The sequence below is a fragment of the Heliangelus exortis genome, chromosome 15 (genome assembly GCF_036169615.1).
Source record: "Heliangelus exortis chromosome 15, bHelExo1.hap1, whole genome shotgun sequence".
Classification (NCBI taxonomy): Eukaryota; Metazoa; Chordata; class Aves; order Apodiformes; family Trochilidae; genus Heliangelus; species Heliangelus exortis.
The window spans coordinates 10291343-10311120 of NC_092436.1; the positions used below are offsets into that span (position 1 = coordinate 10291343).

General features: G+C 42.8%; 1 protein-coding gene across 3 annotated transcripts; it reads left to right on the forward strand.

The window, feature by feature from the left end:
• Positions 1-1396: 1396 nt before the first annotated feature.
• SLC26A2 (solute carrier family 26 member 2) lies at positions 1397-16567 on the forward strand. Of its 3 annotated transcripts, XM_071758568.1 has the most exons (4): positions 1548-2234; positions 3102-3201; positions 6857-7510; positions 9866-16567. In XM_071758568.1, the coding sequence occupies exons 2-4, from the start codon at positions 3169-3171 to the stop codon at positions 11363-11365; spliced, it is 2187 nt and encodes a 728-aa protein (XP_071614669.1). In that variant the 5' UTR covers positions 1548-2234; positions 3102-3168; the 3' UTR covers positions 11366-16567. The 3 variants fall into 3 exon arrangements, with proteins under 3 accessions (XP_071614671.1, XP_071614669.1, XP_071614670.1); XM_071758570.1 differs by lacking the exons at positions 1548-2234; positions 3102-3201 and adding an exon at positions 1397-1481; XM_071758569.1 differs by lacking the exon at positions 3102-3201.
• Positions 16568-19778: the final 3211 nt, after the last annotated feature.

The following is a 19778-nucleotide window of genomic DNA, read 5'->3' on the forward strand; positions in this document are numbered from 1 at the left end:
AAAATAAATTTTAAAGGACCCTAATTATAGTGATTCAGAAAAAAAAAAAAAAAAAGGTTTTTTTTTATTATCATGTTCTTTATCTGTGCTCCAGTGAGATATTATATCCCTGTTTCTTCCATGAAGACATGGTGTACTTGATGATCCACTTGTTCCACAGCCTCTAGAACATCAATGAAAATGCTGTAACAACCAATACTTTGTGGTTTCTTATTAGGTTCCTGCAGAGTCCCCACACAAAAGAGTCCTCTTAATGGTTTTTGTCATAGATGTCACAAGGATTTGTTCTGGTAGCTTTGGAGCACCATCACTTCAAACGCAATTAAAACTCCCGTGGAAGTTCCTGAGAGGATTAGAAAGTCAGAGCCACTGATGTTTTGATGGAGGGTAGCCAGTGGAGAAGGAAGGAGATTTTTTATTTTTTTGGGACTTGACTGTTCTAATTACCATGACATCTGGTTAAATTCTGGTGGAGTGGATAAGTGTTTACTCTGTATTCTACAACAAGATCTATAGTGTTTGTCTAACACGAAGAGACACGAGCATGAATTCTGCAGGCTCGAAGTGGTCTTGCTTTCTCTGACCATCTTGATAGGCTTTTTGGCCACTGGAGGCTACAGCTGGAATGCAAATATTAAGCAATACTCAGTTGCAGAGAATGTCTGCTTTTCTGTGCAAATGACAAAGTGAAGGCAGACAAGGCAGGGTACGGCCCCTCCGACCTTAAACCTCCAGTCCAGAGATAAAACCAGAGTACTGAACAAAAACCTGGCTATTTTTCAATACTGACACTGTCAAAGATCCTCTGTCCTTCCCAGTTGGAAGCGTCTCCCAGACAGATCTGGAGAGCAGAGCAAACACCACTTGAGGTGTTTTAAAAGACTATTTTTTATCAATACAGGACCTCAAAGCAAAATGAGGCCATTTTCTGTCAGAAGTTAAGAGCCTCCTTATCTATGACAGCCATGAAAAGTTTAAGGTTCCTTTACATCAAGTTACCAACACATTATCTTTCAAATTAAGAGCCTGGGTGTGGCCTAACGGAGATGTAGATCCTTCACCGGAGCCCCTCAGGTTCGTTCATCTTTTCGGGGTGTTTTTTTCTGGGGTAAGGAGCACCGGCAGCGAGTCAGCCCTGCTCCGGCCTTCTTCAGGCTGCCCGTGATTCAGAACACACATGGAATTAATTAGAAAGTAAAAACTGACGCGTTCGGCCCGGTAGTTCAGGCCTTGCCCGTCACACTGGGCCGCCTCCTGGTCCCCACCGCAGCCTCCGGGGCGGCCCGGCCCGACACTCCCCGGGCGGCAACGGGGCGGTGCTGCCTCCCCTTCCTTTCCTTTCCTTTCCCTTCTTTTCCTTTCCCTTCCCCTTCCCGCCGACTCCCCGGCCCTGGCGGGCGGGGTCGAGGCGCAGGGCTGGTCCGCTTGGTCACTGTGTCCCGCCCAGACGAGGTCTGGCCGGAACCGGTGGCGGCCACGCGGTGAGTGGGCGCTTGAGCGCCGTGGGGTGGGCGGGAGGCGGGAGGGACGCGCTGCCGTGGCCCGGCCCGGTTCGGCTCCGCGGAGGGAGTGCTGCTCTCTGCCCCGCCTTGTGGAGCGGTTCGCGCAACGGTACCATAGAAAAAAGGGAAGGAAACGGTTTATGAAAGGCAGGAGCGGGACTGCCCGCCCGCCCGAGGGCTGGGTGTGAATGGAGCGATGCGGAGATGGAGAGGATGAAACCGAACGTTGTGTTGAAAGTCTTGGTCACTTTTCACCATCCTGGAAGCGTAAATGTTGGTTGGTTTCCGAGGCGATACACAAACTCTTCTCGAAACCCCGCAATTTCAGGAGCGTAGAGCGTGTGCATGGGTGTCTTCTTGCTGTGTGTTCTTCTTACAGATTTTAAGTATAAACAAAACAAAATCCAAAATACTTCCTTGTGCAGCGCAAACCTCGTGCGCGGTTCTGTGGGGATCCGGACCGGTTTCTTCCATCCCCCACGGTCTGGCAGCCCCTACCCGAGGAAATGCCGTCGGGGCAGCGCTTGCTCCGGCCGGACACGGCTGCGCTGTTTTAACCTAACGGTGAGGGCGGGAGGAGGGTCCTGAGGGAGGACTGGGTTGCTGGAAGTACTGCTTGGCGAACTCTGTAACAAACCCGGTTCGGATGGAAACTGCGTGAGGCAGCAGCTGGCAATCAGCGAGAGGGATCTGTGTGCCCGTCACACTCGGTTTACAGCTGCTTTCTCGGAGGTGAGACGGCTGGGAAGGGATGGCTGGGAGCGGGGCTGCCACATGCCATGGGACCTTCCCCGGAGGGGCCCCGGGGCTGCGTGAGGCGGTGGTCGGGAGAGCTGACATTTGAAAGAGGAGAAGATCGAATGTTTTACGCAAGGATGGTTTTCTTGTCCGGCTTTACAGGTTTTCCGACTTGAGATAATAAATGCTTAGTTACTGTGCTGACAGTGAAGTAGCTCTAATCCCAAATGCGTTGATTAACTGTGATAAATATGGTATTGCTTTTTATAATTCTTAATAAGATTTCAAATTCATACAATTTTTGTCTCTTGTTTAAATACCTGTAGTTTGTTTTGTTGGAGGATGTTAAGGCTTTTGTCAAAAATCTGAAGTTTCTTCCAAGGTATGTGCAGTTCTGTTCCAGTGCGTATCACAGTGTTCTCATGGCAGTTTTATTTCCTTGTTCCTCCACAACAATTAAGAGATTAATTGGAAAACACTATTGTCCAAGAAGAGTTGAGGACAAAGATTTAGTTACAAAAATATTGTGGCATACTTTCATTTTGTACCCTTAAGGTGATGCTTTTCCAAGGACCCAGAGGTAGTAACCCAACCCAACCCAACAGTTCTTGTGGAACTGGGGTTTTTTATTTGCCTGCTTCTCCTTTATATGTCTTTAAAAATTGTTCATATCTCTTTAGATTATGTGTTTATACATTAGTATTCAAGTGCATTAAACTTCTGTACTAATGGGTACGTGAGGTTGAGTACTGATTGCATATGGTGATGACTCGTGCACATGAAATTTAGAAAAATAATCTAGAAAAAAAAAATGGTTTCCACTCTTAAATTCTCAAGTTTAAATTTTTAATGTTATTTCAGCAGGCGAGTGGGCTTCACAATACGTTATTCTCTTGCTGCCAATGTGACTGGGATCAGTAACAGAGAAATGGAGTCCATGCCAGCAAGCCCAGTGCTGCAGGTAGTGTTTCTCCAGAGTCAGATGCTAGGCAGATGCTAGTTCACCTCTGCCATGTCATGGCATCAGTAAGGCCTGTATGGGTCCAGAAATAGTCTGTAAAAGTCTCACAAGAATGCAGTCCCTCCCCTTATTTTTTTAATTTTTTTTTTCTTTTCTCAGTCAGTAACAGAGATACTAAACGCTTCCTCAGTTCTGTGTTATAGGCTTTTACTTTGTATCTTAAGTGAATCTTTGAGACAATCAGACACTCCCTGAAGATCTTAGGGAAAAAAGGAGCTGATGAAAGGGAATTCTAGGCATACAAGTTTCTTGTACACAATTAAGAGGCTTTCAAAGTAAAAAGCACGGTAGCTCCTTTCCCAAGTTAAGTATACAGAATATCCCTCAGTGTACTGAACCAAAGGGTGGGTTTTGTTTGTTTTTTTAAGATCAAAATCCAATGTTACTAGGCAAACTTGGAGCTAAATGGTTACAAAAATATTATAGAGCGACCCTTTCAGGCAGAAAAGGGTAAAATGGGTGTTGGAAATGTCAGGACACTAGGAAATAACACTATGAGAAGCAGTTACTGTATGATGAAAGGCCCCTTTCATGCCACGTAGAGAAAGCTGTCCTGCAGGTCAACACAAAGATCCATTATATGAGAGTTTAGTAGCCAAAAAGAATTCTACTTAGAACATTTCTCTACTGTCTAGACATGACTGAAGGAAGCCAGGTATCATCTACTGTGCAGCTGTTTTACAGCACTGCAGAGAACTGAAGTGCACTGTCTGGGTATTGTGTTGGAGTTCTCTGGCATATTAAGGGAAAATCCCAGGTCTGAGTGAGCTGTCTACAAGTCCTGGATGAGGGAGAGGGGAATCAGAAGGATTTTCTTTTAGTAAGGTCTTTACTAAAATCTCGGAGAACAAACTCATTCGAGTGATCTGCTGCAAATAAAAGGCAGTCTGGAGTGAATTTTTCTGTCAACTTTTACAGTATTGATTTGCTGAACTTTGGGTGAAAAGCTTTTTGGTTTGTAAATTGCAAAATGACTGAAACTGCATGAGTAAAAACAACTTATAGAATGTGCTTACACACATGATGCATATGTGGTTTTGAATGATGGATCCACTTAATTCTCACTGTGTAGTATTTGTTTTTTTGGAGTGAGTACTACAAATAATCCTTGAGTGGACCTTTCAATACTGTACGTGGGGGTATGATTAGGTATCTGGAAGGTAGGGATGTTATTGCATCCAGTTCTGGGCTCCCCAGTTCAAGAGGGACAGGAATTTACTTTCGAGTACAATGTAGGGCTATGAGGATGCTTCAGGGACTGGAACATCCACCTTATGAAGAAAGTCTGAGGGACCTGAGGCTTTTTAGTCTGAAGAGAAGATTGAGAGAGGATCTAATTAATGTGTATAAATATATGAGGGCTGGGCATCAAGAAGGAAGGGACAACTTCTCCTCATTTGTTCCCTGTGATAGGACAAGGGGCGATGGTTTCAAGGTAGAGCACAAGAAGTTTCACATCAACGTGAGGAGGAATTTCTTTACTGTAAGGGTTACAGAGCCCTGGAATAGGCTCTCCAGAGAGATTGTGGAGTCTTCTCTTGAGGCTTTCAAGACCTGTCTGGTTGCCTTTCCAAGTGATCTGCCCTAGTTTTGGTCCTGCTCTGGCAGGGGGGTTGAACTTAATGATCTTAAGGAGGTCCCTTCCAACCTCTGACATTCTGTGATTCTGTTCTTCAAGCATGATCTTGAGTATGTTATTTCTTTCAGTGCGTGTTTCCTCATTGTAAAGATCTCAGTTCTTCATAGGGACACATAAAAGTTAAAGATCTGGAAAGCATCAGCCAAGGAAAGTTTGTCATTATAACATTTGTTATAGACATATGGGTATACAATGCAATATGGCCAAGGCTGTAAGATAAAAGTTTGGAAAAATCAAGCAGGACAGGTAGGCAAAACTGAAGCTTTCTTTTCTTCCCTTCTATTGTACTCAATTACAAGAGCAAATATGGAGACAAGTATGTACATTTGAAAATTTACTCCTAAAAATGTGTATGTACTAAAGTTCTAGGTGGACTCATCCTTGGATCTAGAACTTTCAGTTCTCCAAGTTATAAAGGCCAAGAGCAAAAGAGGACATAGATACCAGAATCAAGACTTGTGTTCAAACTTAGGAATTTTCCACTGAAGTCTCACCCAATCCAGCAGTGTGTTGAAGCTTCATTTTTCAATTTTTTGGAGTGTGACACTGCCTAAGCAGCTCCTCCAGCTGTGCTCAGACCATCTTGCAAAACTCCATGTGCAGTTCAGGTGAGTTGGGTATAGAGTGGGAGGCATGGAAATAGGGAACAGGGCAGGAGCTGGAGAAAAGCATTGACATTGGCAGAAAAACCTGCTGGGTGGGAAGAGAGGTGAATGAAGGTATCAATAAAATATCTCACACAGAATGTGAGCCTGCCAATGCTCTTCATTCTGCTCCAGCATGTGGCAGAGCATGGGTTGTGTGGGTCATGATTACAGGAAGGCATTCAGTGCCCATCTTACCCAGAAAATCCATCCTTACTGATGCCTTCATGCAGATCAGTTTTGGAGCCAGGGAGGTGTCTGTTCAAAACACGGCTCCTTTTCAGTAGCAAGCCAGTGTCAGGCTAGCAAAGGGAGCTCTGTTTGGTTATCTGGAAGGATGCAGGAGATTACCCACCAGAAAGACACACTGTTTCTGGGTCTGTAGTGAATGAAAAGACCTTTTGGGAGTCCTGGCCAGGAGCAGAAAATGCAAACCCCTTTCTCTGATATTTTCTGTTGGCTAACTATTGGCAACTGTCCTGTGAGTTGACTTCAGATATATCTATCAGCATCTGTTCTGTGTGTTGACTTTAGATAGATCCCTGCATACTGTAGCTCTAGGGAAATGCAGGCTGTAGTGCTTCAAGCAATGTGTTTCCAGTATTAAATGTGCATTGATATAATTACCTTGATTCACTGTTTGTAGGCAGCTTTTGTTAAAGCCCATGTTCTAGCAGAAGTGTGTCACCTGCCTTCCATTGTGCCTATTCATTTGTGTGTATTGTTTTGGTCAGATGTAATTTATTTGAAAGCCAACTTCAAAAAGTGAAGAACATTCCTTTCAGTGTATCATTGGCTGAATAAAGCTACTGTGTAAAGACTGCATCTTCTTAGGTAACACTGTGTGAAAACACTGGATTTAAAAAAAAAAATAATTAAGTGAGATATAGACCAAGTTGTGCAATACTAGAAGTACACTCATTGTAGTTCATTTTTGGCAGCTGAATCAATGTGACTGTTGGACTCCAGAAAATCTTGTGCCCATCTTTGCATGGTGAAACAGTGTGCAGATCAGAATTTTACCAAGGAAGCCTCTTGGAGTGACAGTGCTTCTGCATTCCTTTCTATTTCACAATATTGCCAGCAGCAGGTTTATTCTATGAGATACCAGCTTCCCTCCTAGAGAAGGTGATTCCTTGTTTGACAGGGTTATAATGAGGAGGCTTTTTTAAACTTTGCTTGAAAACTGCTTTTCTGTGCTGAACTGAGACTTCAGCCCTTGTTTTTCATAAATACTGTATTTTCTCTGGTAAAAAGTATGACATAGCACACTAATTTGTAGTTTAACGCAAATGGTCCTTCATGTTTTCAGGGAGTCCTTGAGATGGCAGAAATGGCAGAATTAAACAACATCCACTCAGTGACTGAAATGCCAGAAGGAGATGATGCTAAGTGCAGTTTCCATCACAGGATGTTCTTGGAACCACAAGAGAAGAAGAGCAGCTTGAAGGCTCTGGTGGTTAAGCAAGCAAAGAAAACTTGCAGCTGTACTCCAGACAAAGTTAAAGACCATGTTTTGGGGTTTTTTCCTGTCTTGCAGTGGCTTCCTAAATACAAACTAAGAGAGTACCTATTGGGAGACATAATGTCTGGTGTGATCGTGGGGGTCTTACTAGTCCCACAGTCAATCGCCTATTCTATCTTGGCTGGAGTGGAGCCTATTTATGGCCTTTACACGTCCTTTTTTGCTAGCATTATTTATTTCATATTTGGAACCTCCCTCCACATCTCAGTTGGCATCTTTGGTGTGATTTGCCTGATGGTGGGACAAGTGGTGGATCGTGAAATACAGAGAGCTGGCTATGAGTTGGAGCCAGCTGCACTCAGCATCCTCAGCGCTGCAGCAGCGCCTGGGAACAGCACCATCTCCCCTCTGAATCAGACATCCCAGGAGCTGCTCTGTGATAAAAGCTGCTATGCAATTAGAGTGGGAGCCACCATGACCTTCATAGCTGGAGTCTATCAGGTAAGAGGAGGTGGGCAAATGACTATTTCATGGAAATAGTTTTAATTATTCTTTAAGGGGCTGTCTGTGTGAATAGCCTGCTGGGCTTGCAGTGTTCTCAATCTACATCCCAAGGAGCAGACCCTGGGAGGACTGGAGTTCTATAGTTACTATGGTGCAGGAAACTCGCTGGTGTCCGATTTTATTTTATTTTATTTTATTTTATTTTATTTTATTTTATTTTATTTTATTTTATTTTATTTTATTTTATTTTATTTTATTTTATTTTATTTTATTTTATTTTATTTTATTTTATTTTATTTTATTTTATTTTATTTTTAATTTGGTTTTTTTGTGCTTCATTGCTACTCTCTTAGGGACTGTAAGGACCTGTACATAGCCACCTGCTGCTCCCAAACAATTTACTCATCACCTTCCTCAATATAGTCAGAAGTTGTTAGGTTGTTTTCTAGCTTATAGCTTAGGCCTCCCTTCCATTAGGCCAAAATATGATGTGTCAGCTTTTCATTTCAGACTTTAGTCATCTGCCTTTTATCAAAGAATAATCTGGACAGTAAAAGTATCTCCAGATTCTTTTTATTTGTCACTGTGCTTGTAAAACTTTGTTCTTTGGCCATTCAAATTCCAAGCAATGCTGCTATATGAAAAGGATATTAGAAGTGATAAAATATATTTGAAATAAAACATGTAATTATTACCATATTAAAATACATTACACAGCTGTATTTTATTACTCCATCTCTACTTCCTAAAATTCACTGCATACTGAAATTCATGCAAGTATCTTTCTTTTTTCCCCATAGTGTTATGCATTAATCAGAATGGATTTAGTTACAGTAGTACTGCAGAGCTGTAGTGTTTCAGTCTGTGAGTTCACATTGATTTGTTCTAACAGTGACCTCCAGGGTGTTAGCTAATCAAACTGAAGAGAAGCAAAAAATAAGGAAATATAGCAGTGATAGTGTAAAACACTGGTTTTAGATGCAATTGGAGACATTTTTTTGTACTGCAAGTTAGAGTAAGTTCAGAAATATTCTGGGACTTGTGAGGTACCCTGGGTTTTGTGTTTCATCACTGTAAGATCAGTACAGTGTCAAGGTTGTGAATTGCACTGTACAATTTACAGTTCTTTGTAGGTACAACTAACTTTGTACAAAGGTACTTATGTACCTCTGTTAGGCTTATTCTGTCTCTCTGCCTGCTAACCAATACGTCTTCATATGTGCAAATATTTTTTTTTAATTGGAAGCTGTAACCAAAGTCAGAAATTTTTTGTACCAGAAACTTTCTAATCAAATCTCAGAATGCAAGTCTGCTCACACCAGCTGCCTACAGCATAACAAGGTAAGGCACTTATTGCTAATGTTTCACAGTTAGAAAAAACATCCATTAACCTAACTACCAAGGCTGTGAGGGAGCCTTTTTTTTAGAGCTTGTCTCTGAGCCAGTATCCAGTCAGTCCTAAATTTGCCTTCACCTCAAAAAATACTTTATTGTTCTCACGAGGTTTCCAGCTGTGATCCTGGCTACCTTTATTTTGCCTTAACTACCTAATAGTGTATCTCAAATTGACACTACTTGATTTTTTCTACCTGTGAGTTCTTCAGATAACAGAGTGAGTATCCCTGCTGGCCAGCACAGGGAATTAAAAAGTTTCTAGCAAACTGCTGTGGGAAGCTCCATGTTCCATTTGGCATGAAGGTCAGTGGGGAGGAAAGAACTTTTTCCAGGTATCAGGAAATGTGTATGGAGCAGGTATGCATAAGTCACTCCCATGAAAGAGCATTAATAAAAATGAATGACAGTGCACTTAAAAATTTATGGAATCTGCCTCACCAGTGTTTGCAGCTCACATACTTTCTGAGTCAGATGCAGCAAACTCTAAGCAGTACAAAGGACAACAGCTATGGCATAAGCTGTATTTTTATTGCAGGTTCTGAGCTCCAGTTTAAGACAGACAGACAAAAAGGTTTTGAATCCATGCAATGTTCACAGAGCTTATTAGAACTTGAGAGAGAAATGACAGAAGCAGCCAGTTCTTCAAGTGCTTTTTTCCCCAGGATTTTCTTTTTTTTTTTTGCCTTCTGGGGTAACTAAAAGAAGTTACACCTGAACCAAGGAGCAAGCAATTAGGAGTACAAAGGCCCCTAAAAAGTCAGCTCCCTGTTAAAAAAGCATTTGACTTAAGTGCAGTGCACCAGGAGTAGCTGGATGCTGTTTTTCTCTATGCTCAGACCATGCCTTGTCCTCCAGGGCTGTGCACAGTGTTTTTTTTAAATCTGGTCTCCTTCCAGAGCCCCACAGTGATATCTGAAGGATTTGCATCCTAATCTGTTGTGTGTGGTTGCCTTCCAGGTGGCAATGGGCTTCTTTCAAGTGGGCTTTCTCTCAGTGTACCTCTCGGATTCACTGCTGAGTGGATTTGTCACGGGTGCCTCCTTCACCATCTTAACCTCACAAGTCAAGTATCTCCTGGGCCTCGACATTCCACGGAGCAGTGGCATTGGCTCCCTCATCACCACGTGGATAAATATCTTCAGAAACATACACAAGACTAACATCTGTGATCTCATCACCAGCTTCTTATGCTTTCTTGTACTTATTCCAACCAAAGAGCTTAATGAACATTTTAAATCCAGGCTCAAGGCTCCAATCCCAGTTGAACTAGTTGTGGTTGTGGCAGCTACTCTGGCATCTCACTATGGGAAGCTGAGAGAGACTTATGGCTCGAGCATTGCTGAACACATCCCAACTGGGTTTCTGCCACCTCATCCTCCAGACTGGAACCTGATTCCTAATGTGGCTTTGGATGCTGTCCCCATAGCTATTATTGGCTTTGCCATCACTGTTTCCCTCTCAGAGATGTTTGCCAAGAAGCATGGTTACTCCGTGAAGGCCAACCAGGAAATGTATGCCATTGGCTTCTGCAACATCATTCCCTCTTTCTTCCATTGCTTCACAACAAGTGCAGCACTTGCCAAGACTCTTGTCAAAGAGTCCACAGGCTGTAGGACACAAGTGTCTGGCGTAGTGACTAGTTTGGTAATCCTCTTAGTCCTCCTTGTGATCGCACCTTTATTTTATTCCCTTCAGAAGTGTGTCCTTGCTGTCATAACCATTGTGAACCTCAGAGGAGCCCTGCGGAAGTTCAAGGACCTGCCAAAAATGTGGCATTTGAGCAGGGTGGACACTGTGATCTGGCTGGTTACAATGGCAGCCTCATCACTCATTAGCACTGAGATTGGGCTCTTGGTTGGTGTTTGCTTCTCTATGCTCTGTGTCATTTTCCGAACTCAGAGACCCGAGGCACCACTGCTTGGCTGGGTTGCAGAGTCTGAGACCTATGAATCCCTGTCTGCTTACAAGAACTTGCAAACCAAGCCAGGGATCGTGGTGTTTCGTTTTGAGGCACCCCTCTACTACATCAACAAGGAGTGCTTTAAATCCACCCTCTACAAGCAAACTGGGGTGAACCCAGTCTGGGTAAAGGCAGCGAAGAAAAAGGCTGCAAAAACAATGCTTAAAGAGAAAAAGTCTGGTGGCAACCAGACTGACATCTCCATGGATTTTGCCTCTGAACCTCTGGGGTTTCACACAATAGTGATCGACTGTTGTGCAGTGCAGTTTCTGGACACAGCAGGAATACGCACGCTCAAGGAAGTCTGCAAGGACTACAGGGAGATTGATATCCAGGTGCTGCTTGCCCAGTGCAATCCTTCTGTGAGGAGTTCCCTGATCCGAGGAGAATTCTTTAAAGAGGGGGAAGACCACCTTCTCTTCCACAGTGTGCACCAGGCCGTGGCCTTTGCTTTGGGTGTGAAGGGGCACGGGGGGACCAGCAATCCTGACAACTAATTGTGGAGAGACAGCAACCTGGAACAAAGCCTGGGAAAAAATGACTGTGGGTCTGTATGTCTGTGCAATATATATATATATATATATATATATATATATATATATATATATATATATATATATATATGCACCCTGATAAAAAGAGGCAGGGTTGCTGTTAACACACTGGTTACAGTGCAGTCTGATTAAGGCTTTGAATTTGCCTGCTGGGTATAGTGATTCAATAGGTGATACTGAATGAAGGCAGTTCTTGGTTAAGGCCAATCTGTGAAACTTAAAGCTTTTGTATGTTGTTGGTCATCTCATTTCTCTTCTCTCCTGAATTTTCCATGTCTCAGTTCTTCTTTGAGTTTTGATCATCAAGTCTTTATTGCAACACTGTCTTTACATATGGGATGGGATTTTGAAGGAGTCTGGGCATCCTGTCCAGCCAAATAATGAGAGGCAACTCATTTATTGTCCCTCATCCTGGCATTGCTTTTCCGTATCTCCACACCATTTTGTTTTCTAAGGAATGACTGATTGGGACTGTTTGCTTCGTTTTTTACTGTAGAGTGAAAGATTGGTGATTTTATAAACTCCCCAGGTTTGAGACAGGTAAATAAAATCTAAATATACATGAGGTCTTAATGAGGTAAAGCAGAAGTTGTTCTGGGTGAGTCTTTCCTCTTTGCACCCAACTTCTCTCCCATACTCCTTCCATGCTGCTCAGGTGGAGATTTTTTGACCTGTGACCATGCACAGGTTTGTGTATCCAAATTCTATTTGGGAAGGGGAAAACAGTGATTATTTCTGTTGGTTTGGGTTTTTTTGGTTTGTTTTTTTTGTGGTTTTTGGTTGGGTTTTTTTTGGTTTTTTTTTTTGGTTTTTTTTTGCATCTATTTCTACCTGTGCCAGGAAGAGAGGAATTACAATGTTACTTCCAAGAAGAACGCACTTTCCACAGCTAGCAGGACACATATTTGTAGCTCATGGGTATTTGTTTACATAAAAGCACAATAAAACAGCCCTAAATTGATTTTCAAGCAATTATTTTAGATTACAGCTAAAAGGTATAGTGAAGTGATTTATGTTCAGCTAGGCTGTTTAGCCTCAGTGCTGTTTGTGCAGCCACAACTAGCAATATGGCCTTCAAAATTCCATTTCAAACAAAACACAAGAAATCATATTAAAATCCAAAAGCAATCAGTCAACCAAAGACCAGCTTTTAATGTTCTTATTTAAGGTAGTGTCCAGAAGTTGTTGTTGTCTTTTTTTTAGGCCTATAATAATTTTTTAACAGAGGCATGAATACTATTTAAGCCTACTAGCAGGAAACATGCTTTGCTTGAATAAGTTTGTAGACCCTTTTTTTAATCTGATTTTTACTTTAGGAATCAGGGACCACTGATTGAAAATTGTCTCCCCAAATTGTCTTATAAAGAAATTCAGTATCTATGTATACACACGTGTGTGTGTGTGTGTGTGTGTACATATCTGTATATCTTTTGCTGCTGTATGGTGGATGCAGCAGCTAAATATATCCATTTACACTTTTGCAATGCTCCTGTTTCTGTCCTAGAAAGAGCTCTTCTGCCTTTTGCTCTTTTAAATTAATGGTAGGATACATGTATGGGATTTTGTAAAGGGAGGTCTGCTGTACCCTCTGTCTTTTAGCTCTCTCTTATCCCTGCTCACAGCTTAATTTGTATTTCATAGGAAGAGAAAATCTCAGGATTATTGGGTTTGGGTTTATGCCTCTGTGCAGAACAGGGATGCTGATCCCAGGTGTAACCTTCAGTATCCCAGACCAGACTGGGAGATGGTATAAATCAGTTCATCTCCATTCCCAAATGTACTTATCAGCAATGATCAGTCTAAATGAAGGATTAAGAGATCATTAGCACATTCAGTAATGACAATAACACTGCATTATGGAAATTAACACTCACAGTCTCAGCTATACTAAAGACTCCTGGAAATGTTTTCAGTAGTCTCCTTCTAAATGTCAGGTTCTCTTTTTGCAGTTGAGGCTGTGGTAGATGGTAGTGTCAGTTCCTTGTAACGTGGCAGTTGCATGAATAACTCTTTCACTTCTGTGATTATTTTGGCTTGGAAGCAATTTTCAATTCACTTCATAAAACAGGGAAGTGTACTGCAGTAGGGTATGTGGTGCTAATTTTTTGATTTATAATGACATTGACAAGCTTAGCCTTGTGTGACTTAGTGAACCTGATTTCCTGGTGAAGTCCAGGAGGAGCTCCATCAGCTCCCCCCCAATTCACTGTCAGGTTCACCTCTCCACCCTCAAACACTTGTCTCTGTGTTTTGCTGGAAAACATTGCACATGATTGACTGTAAATAGCAGAGTCACTGTCGTTGTGTATGTTGCTGTTACGTGTGACCTGCTATTCAGTTTTCATGCCAGATCTTTTGATAAGGCTGAAGGTCCTCAACAGAGGGTGTGGAACAACCCCAACTTTCCACCAGTTCTCTGGGAGAAAGGGGGCTATGGAGAGCACCACTGTACATATCCCCCCAGGAGCATCCTGGAACCTCAGCCCAGTGTGGGGCTGTGTGAGGGTTTGTGTAGCTGCAGGAGTAATGGTGCCTCCCAGGAATGGTTGGCCTGGAGGTGTCCTTTTTGTAAGGCTGCTGTGTGACACTGTTAAGTTGCTGTGTGCCTTTCTCCATAGCAAGTGTAATAATAACACAGAACCTGTGTTCCTGCTCGGTGCTGCTGCAGGAGTCACTGCTCCAAACTCCATAAATAAGGGATTTTCTGGTGTCATGCTTTTTTATTTTAATCTAATTTTAACTGAAGTCTGTCTGTGGCTTTCTCAGCCAGGGCAGCAGAGCTTCCAGGCTGCTCTGCTCCTTCCCTGTCAGGCTGCAGTGATGGATGGAAAGATGCACTCTCTTGGGGGAAAAACCACAGCTATTCCTTCATCTCCACTCATTTCTGCTGGGGTGTGCCAAGAGACATTAAAATCCATTGCTGATGGGTCTGACATGCAGAGGTGAGGTGTTGCAGGCAGGAAAGCAGCCTGGCTGCCCCACCAGGGTTTTAAGCTGGTCAATATCCAGCTGCCTCCCCCAGCCTTGTGCTGAGGTTGGCTGTCAGCTCTCCTCGTGCCAAGTCCTACATCTAGATCTTACCTGGTGGGGTCCAATCTTTCTGTGGCCAGTTATCTCTTGAGAAGAGCAGCAGCACTGCACATTTCCTTGGGTCCAGTTCCTTGGATATTTCACCCAAGGGCTGTGCCAACTTTCTGTTCTCCATGACTCTTATTTACCTGCTATCGTCTCCAGTGCTGCTGGTGCTGGGAGCTGTTACTCAGGGTCAGGTCAGGCACCCATGGGTCTCCATTCCAGAAATGGTGCAGGAACACCCATGCTGGCCCTAAGGTGTGCACAGGCAGGCACAGGGCTCACCTGGGCTCAGCAATGACCTTACCCTACCTGTGCTCCCAGCACTGGGAGCATGGCAAGGATGCTGGTCTAGAAGATCCTAAAAACTGGAAGAAGAGAACCCTGAGTTGGGGGTGAAACTCTTCAGATGTATAATCTGTTCCAGGGCATTATCATCTGTTGTGAGTTTTTTTTTTTTTCCACAGGCTTTGGAAAAGTGATTAAATGATTGAAATTATTTTAATTTTTTAATTGTTTTTATTTACATGGCTATGCTAATAAAGCTGTGAGGCAGATAGCAGTCATCTGCTGCTCATGCCATGCTCATGCTTTTGTATCTCTGTAGCTTACTTTGCTTTGCTGAGTCTCAATATAGGACACCATAGTGGGATTTCTGTATTGATGTCACTGTCCCCACTAGAAGGGTTTTGCACTTCTGCAAATGGGAAAAGGAGCAATGTCTTTAGTGCAGACTTTGCACTGTGAATGACCTTGTTAAGTCCCAAGAATTACTTGCACTTGGTTGTCATGTTTGTAAGCCTTTGTAGGATCAGCTGCTCATGTGAAAAACTATTATTTCAGTCAAATTCTACCTAAAGTGGAAATAATTCTGAGCCTTGCTTTTTCTTTTATGATCATTACAATGCTGGAAGTGAAGCCTCTGGCTAGGTAAAATGGCAAATATTTAATATATATATTTATTTCACAGTATAATTAGTACCTTTATGTTTTATTTTCTGGATATTATGTAAGCTAAGTGTATTGCTGTTCTCTAATGTGCAAAATTACAGCATTGAACTGAGATTCCAATCTGAATTGAGTAATTACTACCCAAAATATTTGAATGCAAGCTCCCTCCAGCTCTGAAAGCACTTAGCTCCTAGTCCAGCTCCCAAATGATCTCAGGACTAGACAGTAAAATAGGAAGTGAAACATTGTGCTGGATTGGGTCCATTTTTTTTGTGTCTAATTTTTTACTTAAGGAAGCAAATTTTATGTATGTTTGAAATGCACTTGAAACATGGTTAAAGAGAAAAAGCCTCACTTTTTCTGGTAAGCACATAATGCCTGGAGTTCCTCAGGCTCTTGAGTTCCCTGACCATCATCTCTGGTACCTTGATATGCCGCAGGGTCTGTTTTTTAAAATAATTTTGAATTCAGAATAATTTTAGATATTTGTGACATAATGTTTTGCAGAATTAACAACATGACAAATTTTGCCTGGAGCAGCTTTTTCAGGTTGCAGAATAAGTTTAACCAAATAGGACCTCAGGAATGGAATAAATCCCATCAATCAGCTGACCTTGGTTTACCAAGTAGTTTTATTTGAAGAAAATGTGGGAAAGGTGCACAGTATGTATGAAAGATCTTACTTTTTATTTACTGTGACTTATCTGTGCAGTAAAAAATAAGGTATGACATTTCTCCTAGATTGGTGGTGGAATCTAAAGATTCTGGGAAGTGAGCTGATGGCATCAGTCCGTGCTGCATGGACATTTGCAACCAGGCTGAGGAGGGGTGTTTGCCATCAGCTCCCTGTTGTGTGCTGTGCTCTGAAACCAAATGTTTGTGATGTTTGTGATGGGAGTAATATTTTGCCAGTGTCTCCTCTTGTTTTGTCCTGTGATAGGATATAGCCTCTCTGTGTTGTTGCCTCTTTACATTGTCTCCATCTGTCAGAGCTGGATCAGTTGTAATTTTTAAATGCTAATGTGCCTTATTGCAGAAGCTTTGTTAGCACAACGATTTTTCTATCAAACATGCTAAAATCTTTGGGATTTCTTTATCACCATTAAAAGATTATACCTATGATATTTTTTTTTATGTGGTCACATGCTTGATATTTAGAAAGTGCTGCAGCACTGAAGAAGAAAACCCACCCATCCCTCAGCAGTGAGTCCCCAGCCCCTCTTTCTCCTGGCAGCAGTGCCCGCTCCCTGGTGTACCCCACGTGTTCCTACACTGCGTGGCACCCATGCAGACACCCGTGGGATTTTCCTGCTGGCATTATCCAGGCACTGATGGACGACACGTGGCCAGCAGCAGGCTGTCACCTCCCCCTGACCCCGGTTTTCTCTTTGTCTCCTGGTTAAAGAGGAGCAGTGCGGGGATGCTGTGCTGGGTCAGCAGCACCCTCCTGTGGGCCGGGCCCGTATCCTCAAGATGCAAGAAACGGCAGATTTGGTCCGGTTTGGTGCCACTTGTGCTTTTAGAGTATGTGTAGGTCTGGCACATGGTATGGCATATTCAGCCTTGCTGCAATGTTTTTCGGTGTTATTTGGCATAATAACTTGTCTGACTTGGTCAGATATGTTACCAGCCATAACTGATAAGGTTCCTGAGCAAAAATGAAGACAGCTTTGGGTGCAGCTCTGGGCACTTATGGTGAATATTTGATCTGCATAAATGTCCTTGAAGTATGCAAAAGACTTGCTTGATCCAGCAGGGCTCTGCTTTTACCTGAGGATGCCATTTACCTTAGGAGACCTTGGGCACATGCTGTAATTACTGGGTTGGTGCCAGCAGAGTGGAAGGAGCACTCCTCAGTTATGGAGAATGCCAGCAGAAGCTTTCTGCTCTCCTGGAGAGCATAGGGCAGCCATTGCCTTCAGCTGGGTAACTGATTTCTGCTTATACAGAGCTGAGATAACAGTTCCAATCAGCATCACCCTTTACTGGAGCTAATACCTTACCTGTGGACAGCTGTAATCCTCACCATACATTCCCCTGTGCTGGATGAGACACCCCAGCCCCATCTCCCAGGTCAGAGCCTGGTGGAGGCTGCTTGGGAAGGTCCCCCAGGGGTCCAGTTCATGCAGAGCCCTCCCAGAACTTGGTAAGCAGCAGGCTAGAAACTTCCTGCTGAAACTTTTGCAGCACTTCTCTGTGAAGCTTCCTAATCCCTTTTCTGGAACCCTTTGACTCCCACGGCACCCTGTGACAGTCTGTCTCACCATTTGGGGTGTGTGAAAAGGCTCCTGTACACTGCTTCCACATTCTCTGGTGTTATCTCTTGCAGAAATGTGAATTGCTTTCCAAGAAACCATAGAAGAAGTTATGTTCATCTTTTTTGTCCTTGGGCACTTTTGTAATGTTTTGCTCTGTCTCAGAACTGGGACCAGTTCAGTGCCTTTCTTTTTTTTTTCCTTTTAGAGGAAGGATGGTGTTTTGCAGATGTCTACATGTTGAAAATTCATTTCCAAGTGGAACTGAACCAGCAGCCATCCAAAAAGGCTGCCAGGTTAGTACTTCTAAAGGGAAGTAAAGAATCTCTCTTAGATACCTGGCACCATTACCTGGGCTCACTTTTTTTTTTTTTTTCTTTTCTTCTAATAAAGGAGCATATGATGTAAATAACTGTAAAGCAGTGGGGTTCAGCTGTGTGATATGCCAGGCTGGCCCATTTGTGGAGCGAAGACAGGTGGAATGTTACTTGAAAGGCTTCCAGTAGCCAAAGTCTTGAGTATATTTACAAGCCCTTAAGCAAATAAAAAATCCTGTGTAGTGCAGTTAGCTCTGTTCCAAAGAAAACTGGAGATGCCAGCTCATTGTGTTAAACAGAAGCAATGCATTGCCACAGCAGCAGAGACTTGAATTCTCAACACATTTCCCATTGCAAAATGTCTGGGTAGCAATCATGGACCCTGATAATTTCATTATTTTTCTGCTTTAGGATAGGAAACCAAAATAGCCCCACTATTTTGTTTTCCTTGCACCTGGAGCTTGGGTTTCCACTGCTCTGTTTCTAGCTGACTGCAATGGCTGTTGCATGGAGGGATGTCCACATTGCTCACGTACCATCCCACAAATGACAAATTTGGATTTCATGCTTTCTGCTTGTCTTAAAAACAGAGGGTGCCATGTTACTGGCAGGAAATGTCCTATCTACACTTGAATTGTTCAAGTTAATACCATCTGTCCAACCCAACCTTGCCCAGAATGGAGCTAAACAGCTAAGTGAGTTTATAGTGGCAATGAAGAGCAACCCTTGAAGGTACATTTGGAAACAAACAGTTTCAGCAGTAAAATAGTGACCTTGTGTTTGGAAGGCAGCACAGTCTTAGCCAGCTGAAGGTCACATTCAGGTTCCATTGTGGGTTTCTTTTTTTAAACTCTCTGTTGTACACTTTCTAGAGCAAGCAGGAAACGCAGCTTCCACCCTGGCATCACCTCATTGAAAGTGTTTTCAGAGACATACAGAGTGGTCAGTGTCAGCCAGTGTGTTCTTGTATCTCTGCCAGTATGGAGAAAATGGCCTCTCCTTGGTGCCCACAGCCCAAATTTCCAGCACAGAGAGGACCATGCAGAAGCTGCCCTAGCACTGAAGGCTTGGAGTTTCAAAGAGGGCAGTGCAGAGAACCAAACACACTGGGAAGCTATTTGGGAAAAGGAGCTCAAGACCATAATTGCAGGGAAAGTATGAAATATATTAAAGCCAAGTGTACAAAAGCAATTGGGAATTTGCACAGAGGGAAAAGGAAAGGTAGGTAAGGCTTTAGACTTCATTGAAAGGATACTGGGATTTGCAAAGGATGGCAGGGGAGGCACGGAGAAAGAAGGAATGGAAACCTGAATTGCTCACCTATGCCTGTGAGAGATAAAAGAGCATGGCTTTATCAAGGCTTACCAAGCTACATCAAGTGGTAAAGGAAATCATAACAAAGAAAAGAGGTCCAGTATATACAAGTGAAAATGGAAGTTGGAAGAAAAAACAGCAGCATTCAGAGCAGAGGAGAAAGGAACCTAGATACTGTCACAAATGTCTTGTTCTATTTTCATAGTGTACAGATCAGAGATCCAGACCTGGAAATGAATGCTTTCCAAGAAAGATAAAAACCCAAAGATGAACTGTGCTCAGATATGTTTTATCCAAGCTGACAAGCTGACTTAAAAGAAACCTGGCCAGCTTTTCAGTGACTGCCTCACTAGTTCTTCAGTGACTGAATTTCAAGATGAAGGAATTGTATAGAAAATAGAAATTTGGGTCATTTGCTAAGGAAGAAGATGGAAAATAAAAATGAGT

What these genes read in the sequence shown, in the direction of transcription:
- SLC26A2 (XM_071758568.1), top strand. Translation starts at nt 3,169, where the DNA reads ATGGAGTCCATGCCAGCAAGCCCAGTGCTGCAG. An exon ending in CAGCAAGCCCAGTGCTGCAG is followed by an intron (nt 3,202 to 6,856) that starts GTAGTGTTTCTC and finishes TCATGTTTTCAG; the next exon opens with GGAGTCCTTGAGATGGCAGA. An exon ending in TCATAGCTGGAGTCTATCAG is followed by an intron (nt 7,511 to 9,865) that starts GTAAGAGGAGGT and finishes GTTGCCTTCCAG; the next exon opens with GTGGCAATGGGCTTCTTTCA.